Source organism: Labrus bergylta, chromosome 3 (genome assembly GCF_963930695.1).
Source record: "Labrus bergylta chromosome 3, fLabBer1.1, whole genome shotgun sequence".
Lineage (NCBI taxonomy): Eukaryota > Metazoa > Chordata > Actinopteri > Labriformes > Labridae > Labrus > Labrus bergylta.
The window spans coordinates 35725010-35735780 of NC_089197.1; the positions used below are offsets into that span (position 1 = coordinate 35725010).

General features: G+C 41.7%; 1 protein-coding gene across 2 annotated transcripts; it reads right to left on the minus strand.

The window, feature by feature from the left end:
• Positions 1-2216: 2216 nt before the first annotated feature.
• On the minus strand, positions 2217-10768 carry cdkn2aip (CDKN2A interacting protein). 2 transcript variants are annotated; one of them, XM_020641449.3, is made up of 4 exons: positions 10619-10768; positions 3716-3965; positions 3507-3628; positions 2217-3373 (listed from the first exon to the last, which is right to left on the minus strand). In XM_020641449.3, the coding sequence occupies exons 2-4, from the start codon at positions 3961-3963 to the stop codon at positions 2829-2831; spliced, it is 915 nt and encodes a 304-aa protein (XP_020497105.2). In that variant the 5' UTR covers positions 3964-3965; positions 10619-10768; the 3' UTR covers positions 2217-2828. The 2 variants fall into 2 exon arrangements, with proteins under 2 accessions (XP_020497105.2, XP_065809297.1); XM_065953225.1 differs by lacking the exon at positions 10619-10768 and adding an exon at positions 10393-10577.
• Positions 10769-10771: the final 3 nt, after the last annotated feature.

The following is a 10771-nucleotide window of genomic DNA, read 5'->3' on the forward strand; positions in this document are numbered from 1 at the left end:
TCACAGCACAAGAGGAGGATGAGGAGGATGCATATGCAGACATAGAACTGGGACCACAGAATGCAAAATTGACATTCAAATTAGATACTGGGGCACAAACGAGCGTGATACCTGCTAAAAACTTTGATGAGCTCATGCCCAGAACACCACTGCTTAAAGTCAAATGTAAACTCTTTGGCTATGGGGGCCACCCACTGAAAGTAAAAGGATACTGCAACCTGGAAATCAAATACAAGAACAAGTCAATAACAGAGAAGTTTCACATCGTGGACTGCAATGGCCCACCTCTCCTAGGCTACAAAGCATGTAAAGCCCTGGGACTAATCAAGGTGGTATATGCAGTCACCGACGGCAGCAAGAATGAGTGTGACTCCCACTCAGCGGACATACTGGGTGAGTACTCAGATGTTTTCAAAGGCATCGGTGAATTCCAGGGTGAGTGCAGTTTCAGGATAGACCCTAGCGTAGCACCAGTAGTTTGCCCGCCAAGGAGGGTGCCATTTGCCCTCAGAGACCGTCTGAAAGCAGAATTAGACAACATGGAAAGAGACAGTGTAATATGTAAAGTGACAGAGCCTACCCAGTGGGTTAACGCCTTAGTAACGTGTGAAAAACCTAAAACGCACAAGCTCCGAGTGTGTTTGGACCCACGGCCCTTGAATAAGGCAATACTGAGGCCATCATTAAGCCAAGGCAAGTCCTTGACTTATAACTGATTGTAAAGGGTGTACGAAGAACGCTGCCCTAAAAAAAAACAAAAAAACTATTGTTGATGTTGTGATGAAAGAAGAAGAAACAGTTGATACCTTTAGGCATAGTGTTGATGTTCATATGTGATTTAGTATCACTGGACCAGATGGAAAAAAAAACAACACCAAAGAAAGGGTTTATTTTGCACTTGAAGGACATTTGCACAAGCAGAAGGACTTTAGGACAATACAGTGTTTATGACATAAGGTCTTTAATTCCTGTCTTTGCCTGTATGTTTTATTGCCTTGCAGACAGTTATTTTTGTTGAAGGGAGATGTAATGTTTAATGCTCCTGCTGCATGCAGGACCTTTATTGTGAAATACCGGAACCGGATGTATAAGGTGGACTGGCGGTAATAAAGAAAAGCTGACTAATAAGCTCCCAGACGACTGCGTAGACATGGAATTATTTTAATAGGCAACTAGTCACAACAGCTATATAGTTTGTCATGCCCATAGATAACCGTGTTTTTGTTGTTGTTGTTGTTGTTTTTGGCGTGCGTGTGTGTTGGTCAATAATTTCCTCTATGTTGGGGAAACAAACCCAGTTGCAGAGAGGAGGAGGAGCATCGGTGTTTATCTCTTTTTTTTTGCAGTGTTTTTATTAAAATGCATAGCCTAATATAGCCAACAATATAATAGACTAAAAGTTCTGTATGTTTCATTTTTGTAGAATGTGTTTTAGCAACGGGAGACGTGGAGAAGCAGTAAAAAATGGCGCACTAAAAAAGCCGACAGATATTGTAAATTAACATGCAACATTTAAAAGGTTACCAATCCTGCTTTATGCTTATAGCCTATTTTGTTTGTAGATAAAAGTAAGTTGTATTTAACTTCATCAAAAAAAATGCATTATTTGTGTGCTTCTGAGCACAAACAATTTTGGGCAGATTAAAGTTGTTTGTTGCAAAAACTAGATTCATTTAGAGGGGAAAACACATTTGATATAAATACAACTCAACAGATACAAGACAGATAAGATAAGAGTATGACAAAAAAAAAAAGTCGTTCTATGCTGAACAGGTTTTTTTTTTTATATTGTGGAGATTTCTTTGCATACCACCACCACTGAGATAAGATAAGATAATCCTTTATTTATCCCACAATGGGGAAATTTACAATATATAAATATATAGATGAATCATAATTGGCATAGAAACCTCAGAGACTGGAGAATGTGTGTGTGTTTATAATGTGTGTGTAAAGATGATGAGTCAGCATTAAGTGCCAGTGACCCTGACAGAGCTTAATGAGACATCTGAACATTTTGAATCATCTCATGTCTCTGAACATCCTGTGACATCATCATCACCATCATTAATATGTGTAATGAGTGTTTGTGTTTATGAAACCTGATGGTCGTTATTTAAAAGCAGAGAGCTGTTTTTTTTATTTCAAACAATCTTTATTTAAAAATGTAAAGAAACAGGAGCACTGTAACACATGAAGCACAAACACTGTTTCACTGTGTTCAAAAGTACATTTATTCATCATAATCAGACACATCCATCAAATCAAAGAAAGTAAAGTTCAGTCTGTGTGTGTGCAGAAACATGACAAACATTCGTGAAATTAAAAAAAACCTCCCAAAGCTTCAGACCGCTCCGTGTTTAAACTCTTTAAATCAGGTTAATCAACACACCACGCTGCCATGAAAACACCACTGTACATCATCTGGTCTCCATGACGACAACACCATCGCCTCATCATCAGAACACGTGGAGGAGTGTGAACTAATTCATTCAGGATAAAGAGGGTTAAAGGTTAAAGGTTACAGGTGTGATGATGTCGTGCTCCGTCTCAGGTAAATATACACAAATCAAAGCTGATCACAAATAAAAACATATATAACAAAGTCTGCTTTGATCCCGACAGGTGATCCAACCTGTCAACACACCTGTTAGTTTGTCCTGGTGACAGAGCTATCAGAGTAAAGACATGGGCTGTGATTGGACACATCAAAGGTACCTGTAGGTGTGAGTGACAGAGTGTGCTCCTGATCACCAGGAGGGATGTTAATGTGAACTGTGCAGGGTCAAATACAGCCTGATTCATGAGGGGGGGGGGGTTGTTTTGCTCTATGAGGGGGGGTCGGGGACATTGTCATGCTCTGTAAAGGGGTAGCTGAGGGCGGGGGGGAAGCCCTGGCTGTGGGGCTGTTCGTCCAGCAGCACCAGGTCGTCCACATCTCTTCCATTGAACCTTCGTCTGCAGATCTTCACCATCACCTTTCTGCCCTGAAAAACCTTTAACACCTCTTTGGACGCCATTGCTTTGGCGGCAGTCTCGTCCCGCCCGTAACCTGTCCCCATGTAGACTGTCTGACAGCGGATCTCACACACGTATCCCTCCTTCTGAGCGCGCCCGGCGGGCAGGCCGGTTATGTCTTTCAGTGGAACGAACACGCAGGTGAGGGTCTGTTTGCACGACTCCACACAGCTCCTTAGGATCTCACAGTGGTCCAAGTTGGGGCCAAAGCCCCCCGCTGACACCAGCTTCCAAGCCACGGCCTTATAGAGGCGATTAAAGAACGGTTGGTGCTCTGCTGGAGCCTGAGGGAGGGGTCCAGATTTCTGACCGACACCACATTTCACCTTCTTTACACAGAGGTCAGTGTCGCCGTCTGCAGGACAACACAAGACACACCACACGCACACACAACAAACAAATCAGACACACACACACAACAAACAAATCAGACACATAACACATTATGTTGTGAGGATTGAAACAAGAAAACAAAAATCTGTTTTTACCTGAGCAGGAGCTGCGTTTTCCTTTAGATGATAAATCTTTTGTAGTTTTATGAACAGGAGCTTCATGGACTACAATTCCCTCTCCCATCTCCCTGATCTTTTCCATCACAGCCTGAGGATAACTGGAAGAGGAGCACAGACACACAACTCGTCACCTTTACTGTCTGTGGTCCATCACAGTGTTGTGTCAAGTGTTCAGCTGTTCTTACCAGCAGCCCAGGAACACGTGGTTGGTCCACACCATGGACAGAGACAGTAATCGGTCCAGGCTGGAGCTCACCTGTCCTGGCTGCACGGTGGGGAAGGCCTCCATGTTCCTGAGGATGAACTCTCTGCGGGCCAACCACTGTTTATTAGTCTCACAATAACCTCTGAACGATTCCACCCACTGCGCCAGCTCAGGGTTCTGATCCAGGTACTCTGACACCGAGTCCTGACCGCTCCACAACCCCGCCATACCTGCAGGATACAAAAACACATTTCAACAAAAGACACACTGGGACAACGAAAGACACACTGCAACAACAACAGACACTACAACAACAGATACACTGTAAATACAGACACACTGCAACAACAACAGACACTGCAACAACTACAGACACACTGTAACAACAACCACACTGTAAAAACAACAGACACACTGCAACAACCGACCCACTGCGACGACTACAGACATATTGCAACAACAAACAGAAATTTCCCCTTGCGGGATCAATAAAGGAACTCTTAATCTTAACAGCCACACTGTAACATCAGACACACTGCAACAACAGACACTGCAATAACAGACACACTGTAAGAACAACATACACACTGCAACAACAACATACACACTGTAACTAGACACCCTGTAACATCAACTGCGACAACAGAAAGAATGCAACAACAGACACACTGTAACAACAGCCAAACTGTAACAACAGACACATTGCAACAACAGACACACTGTAAAAACAGACACATTGCAACAACAGACACTGTAACAACAGACACACTGTAAAAACAGACACATTGCAACAACAGACACTGTAACAACAGACACACTGTAAAAACAACAGACACACTGCAACAACAGACACACTGTAAAAACAGACACATTGCAACAACAGACACTGTAACAACAGACACACTGTAAAAACAACAGACACACTGCAACAACAGAAACTGCAAAAACAGACACACTGCGACGACTGCAGACATACTGCAACAACAGCCACACTGTAAGAACAACAGACACACTGCAACAACAACATACACACTGTAACTAGACACCCTGTAACATCAACATACACTGCAACAACAGACAGAATGCAACAACAACAGACACTGCGACAACAGAAAGAATGCAACAACAGACACACTGTAACAACAGCCAAACTGTAACAACAGACACTGCAACAAAAGACACTGTAAAAACAACAGACACACTGCAACAACAGACACACTGTAAAAACAGACACATTGCAACAAAAGACACTGTAACAGACACACTGTAAAAACAACAGACACACTGCAACAACAGAAACTGCAAAAACAGACACACTGCGACGACTGCAGATATACTGCAACAACAGCCACACTGTAAGAACAACAGACACACTGCAACAACAGACACACTAATAACAACAGACATACTGTAGCAACAGACACACTGCAACAACAGACACACTGCAACAACAACAGACACACTGTGACAACTACAGACATACTGCAACAACAACAGACACACTGTAACAACAACAGACACACTGTGACAACGACAGACACACTGTGACAACGACAGACACACTGCGACAACGACAGACACACTGCAAAAACAGACAAACTGTAACGACAACAGACACACTGCAACACCAGACACACTGTTAAGACAAACACACTGTAACAACAGACACACTGCAACAACAGACGCACTGCAACAACAGACGCACTGTAACGACAAGACGCACTGTGATAACAGACACACTGTAACAACAACAAACAAACTGTAACAACAGACACACTGTAACAACAACAAACACACTGTAACGACAACAGACGCACTGTGACAACAGACAAACTGCAACAACAACAGATGCACTGTAACAACAGACACACTGTAACGACAACAGACACACTGTAGCAACAACAGATGCACTGTGACAACAGACACACTGTAACGACAACAGACACACTGTAGCGACAACAGACGCACTGTGACAACAGACAAACTGTAACAACAACAAACACACTGTAACAAGACACACTGCAACAACAACATACACACTGTAACAACAGACACACTGCAACAACAGACGCACTGTAACGACAACAGACCGCTGTAACAACAACAAACACACTGTAAAAACAGACACACTGCAACAACAACATACACACTGTAACGACAACAGATGCACTGTAACAACAGACACACTGTAACGACAACAGATGCACTGTGACAACAGACAAACTGCAACAACAGACACACTGTAACGACAATAGACGCACTGTGTAGCCGTTATCAGCAGCCACATTTTACAACCTCTCTTCCTGCAGGACTCAGGACTGTGGATTAACACCTGGGTTTATTTTACCAAGAAACAAAGGAACTGACCAATGATTTAAGTCTCCCTCTCAGACAGGCTCTGGAAGACAGTATATTATGAACTTTTACAACACCTGGAATAAACAATCGAACGGAAACAGAACACTCTGCTATCTACGAATTGACCCCAAAGACATGAACTGTGACCGAAACCAGTCTCTGCAAAGTCGTAAAATTGACCATCTGTTGAAGGACTGCTGAAGAGCTGAATTAAACCACAGCGTTCAATTCTGCATCAAATGAACATTTATGTCTTTCTTCATCTAGATATTTGTAATTGTCACAGTGAATATATTATAATAATCTTTTTAAACTCAAAATCTGATCTTCAGAATAGGAATAAGAGTTATATTATGTTAAATAGGAATTTGACGTGGAGCACTATTGCCATCTAGTGTTAGAATATCCATGAATACGTAACCTTCATAATTATACATTTAGACGTGTTATAAAGCATACTCTTTGATATTAGCTATAGAAGGTGTTATTTAAAGACACCAATTTCTTTTCCTACTTTATTAATATGTCTTATTAAGAATGCTGACTGTATAACATGTTTTTGTTCACTTACAGGCTGGGATTAACTGAGGATGTTCCCAGATGGTGTGATTTTCATCTCAACATGAATCTGATAGAAATGTTGGTCTAAATATATGACGTGAACCTACATCAATGTGGATCTGATAGAAATAATATCAAAATGAATGTATGGTGACGTATATATGTTTAGATTCTTATTCTTAATCTTATTGAGTAAACTTGGTTTAGTTTAAACAATTGTCCTCCGATCAGAATGGGAGTGACCCTTCTCATGCAGGCACCTTCTTCTCCTGCAGACCCCCTCTTCTCATCCAGCTGATAAGAGCTCACACTGAGCTCAGATCTTTAGTTCTTAGTTTTGGTTTCTTGAAGTTTAGAGCTTCAGCTCTTGCTCTCTTCTCTTCGGACTTCGGTCCGAATCACTTCTTTTAAGTTTGTGCCGTAGAGACGAGTCTCTGCCGAACTTTCTTTTTCACACACAATTTTTGGAACATTAATTCTTTCTGGCTCAAGCAAGGTTTTTGAACTTTCTTCTCCAAAGTCTTTGCTCTTCAATTTTGAACGCCAATTCCTTAGTTTGGATTCATCAAGATGGCTAGCTTCTGAGACGACGGCTGAACCGACGTACAATCTCCATCCCAGCTGCATACTCCAACCAAGTTGTTAAGGCATCTAATCTGGCCTGTGGACCTCTCTGGGCCTGAAAAGAACCGCTTGCTAGAGACTGAAATGCGGGACCAGCCGGCGGAGTTCAATTGAACACATCTCACAGTAAGACTGCTGGTGGCAAGGGGTGTTGGAAGATTGAGTCTTGAGTCGTGTCTATTCAGAGCCCTCCTTTAAATCCAAATAGAATCCCAACATTCTTTTATCAACTTTTTCTTTTTGACCATTTTCTGATTAAGTCATTCAAACAATACCGAGTCTTATCTCATTACTAAATATATGATGTCACCATACATTATAACTGCATTATCCTGATCATAATAATCATATTCTTTATCTGTTTCATCTATACATTATTGTTTACCCCTTTTTTACACATTTTACACATAAAATTCAGGACTTTGTCTGTGTGTTTTCTTGTTTAACATTTCCAGAACTTACTTCTTTCAAGATATGAAACTGACTGATTAATTAATTAACTTACACCATTAAAGTTATTTTCTTCCTTTACCAGGAAGTGGGGCCCCTTCTTTTAATCCGAGGTTAAATAAAGATATAAAATCTTAATAATTTAATTACGCTACACACTGTAACAACAGCCACACTGTAGCGACAACAGACGCACTGTAACAACAAACACACTGCAACAACAGACACACTGTAACGACAACAGACGCACTGTAACGACGACAGACACACTGTAACAACGACAAACACACTGTAACAACAGATACACTGCAACAACAACAGACACACTGCAACAACAACAGATGCACTGTAACGACAACAGACGCACTGTGACAACAGACACACTGCAACAACAGACACACTGTAACGACAACAGACGCACTGTAACAACAACAGATGCACTGTGACAACAGACAAACTGTAACAACATACACACTGTAACAACAACAAACAAACTGTAACAACAGACACACTGTAACAACAACAGACACACTGCAACAAACACAGACACTGTAACAACAACAGACACACTGTAACAACAACAGACGCACTGTGACAACAGACAAACTGCAACAACAACAGACACATTGTAACAACAACAGACACGCTGTAGCGACAACAGACGCACTGTGACCTGTGACACTGTGACAACAGACAAACTGTAATAACAACAAACAAACTGTAACAACAGACACACTGTAACAACAACAAACACACTGTAGCGACAACAGACGCACTGTGACAACAGACAAACTGTAACAACAGACACACTGTAACAACAGACACACTGCAATAACAACAGACACACTGTAATGACAACAGACACACTGTAACGACAACAGATGCACTGTGACAACAGACAAACTGTAACAACATACACACTGTAACAACAACAAACAAACTGTAACAACAGACACACTGTAACAACAACAGACACACTGCAACAAACACAGACACTGTAACAACAACAGACACACTGTAACGACAACAGACGCACTGTGACAACAGACAAACAGCAACAACAACAGACACATTGTAACAACAACAGACACGCTGTAGCGACAACAGACGCACTGTGACAACAGACACACTGTGACAACAGACACACTGTAATGACAACAGACACACTGTGACAAAAGACACACTGCAACAACAGACACACTGCAACAACAACAGACACACTGTAGCGACAACAGACGCACTGTGACAACAGACAAACTGTAACAACAGACACACTGCAACAACAACATACACACTGTAACGACAACAGACACACTGCAACAACAGACACACTGTAACAACAACAGATGCACTGTACCAACAACAGACGCACTGTGACAACAGACAAACTGTAACAACAGACACACTGTAATGACAACAGATGCACTGTACCAACAACAGACGCACTGTGACAACAGACAAACTGTAACAACAGACACACTGCAACAACATACACACTGTAACGACAACAGACGCAAACTGTGACAACAGACGCACTGTGACGACAACAGACAAACTGCAACAACAGACACACTGTAATGACAACAGATGCACTGTACCAACAACAGACGCACTGTGACAACAGACAAACTGTAACAACAGACACACTGCAACAACATACACACTGTAACGACAACAGACGCACTGTGACAACAGACGCACTGTGACGACAACAGACAAACTGCAACAACAGACACACTGCAACAACAGACACACTGCAATGACAACAGACACACTGCAACAACAGACACACTGTAACGACAGACACACTGTAACAACAACAAACATACTGTAACAACAACAAACATACTGTAACAACAAACATACTGTAACAACAGACACACTGCAACAACATACACACTGTAACGACAACAGACGCAAACTGTGACAACAGACGCACTGTGACGACAACAGACAAACTGCAACAACAGACACACTGTAACGACAACAGACGCACTGTGACAACAGACAAACTGCAACAACAGACACACTGTAACGACAACAGACGCACTGTAACAACAGACAAATTGCAACAACAGACACACTGTGACAACAGACAAACTGCAACAACAGACACACTGTAACGACAACAGACACACTGTGACAACAACAGACACACTGTAACAATAACAGACACAATATGACAACAGACACACTGCAACAACAACAGACACACTGTGACAATAGACGCACTGTAACAACAACAGACACACTGTAACAACAGACACACTGTAGCGACAACAGACACACTGTTACAATAACACTGCAACATTAACAGACACACTGTAACAACAGACACACTGTGACAACAGACACACTGTGACAATAGACGCACTGCAACAATAACAGACACACTGGATATGCTTGTTGCCATGGTATCAAACAGGTATCGATATCGATTTTTTTTTTTTTTTTTTACCAGAATCAATGTTTAAAGGTGCGGTATCATATATTAACATATAGAGAATCACACCTGTTACAACACACACACACACACACACACACACACACACACACACACACACACACACACACACACACACACACACACACACACACACAAAACAGAAACATAATAATGACGTCGCATCATGCTAATTAAAGGTAACAGGTGTGATCTCGTACCTGTCAGATAGCGTTTTCAAACCACATACAGCTACTGCTTCAGATGCTAAATGCTAGCTAAAGTGTTACAGAGTGCTACTTAAAGTTCAAACAAACGGCTACCTGAGGGATTGCTGAGCTAACAGTTCTAGCATGATCAAAAAAATATTGATAATAAGGTATCACGACATTTGACGCTCACTCAGTTTGTACGATGGAGTCATTTATACAGATATAAAATACACACCTTATCCGATACGTGCTGCTGGTAGCTAGCTACATGACACAAAGATGACGTAAGACGCTACGTTTAGCGGGAAGAACTACATTTCCCAGACTGACAACGGAATGCTTAGTTTAATGTTGTTTAGCGTACATGTGTTATTGAATGCTTTATTTG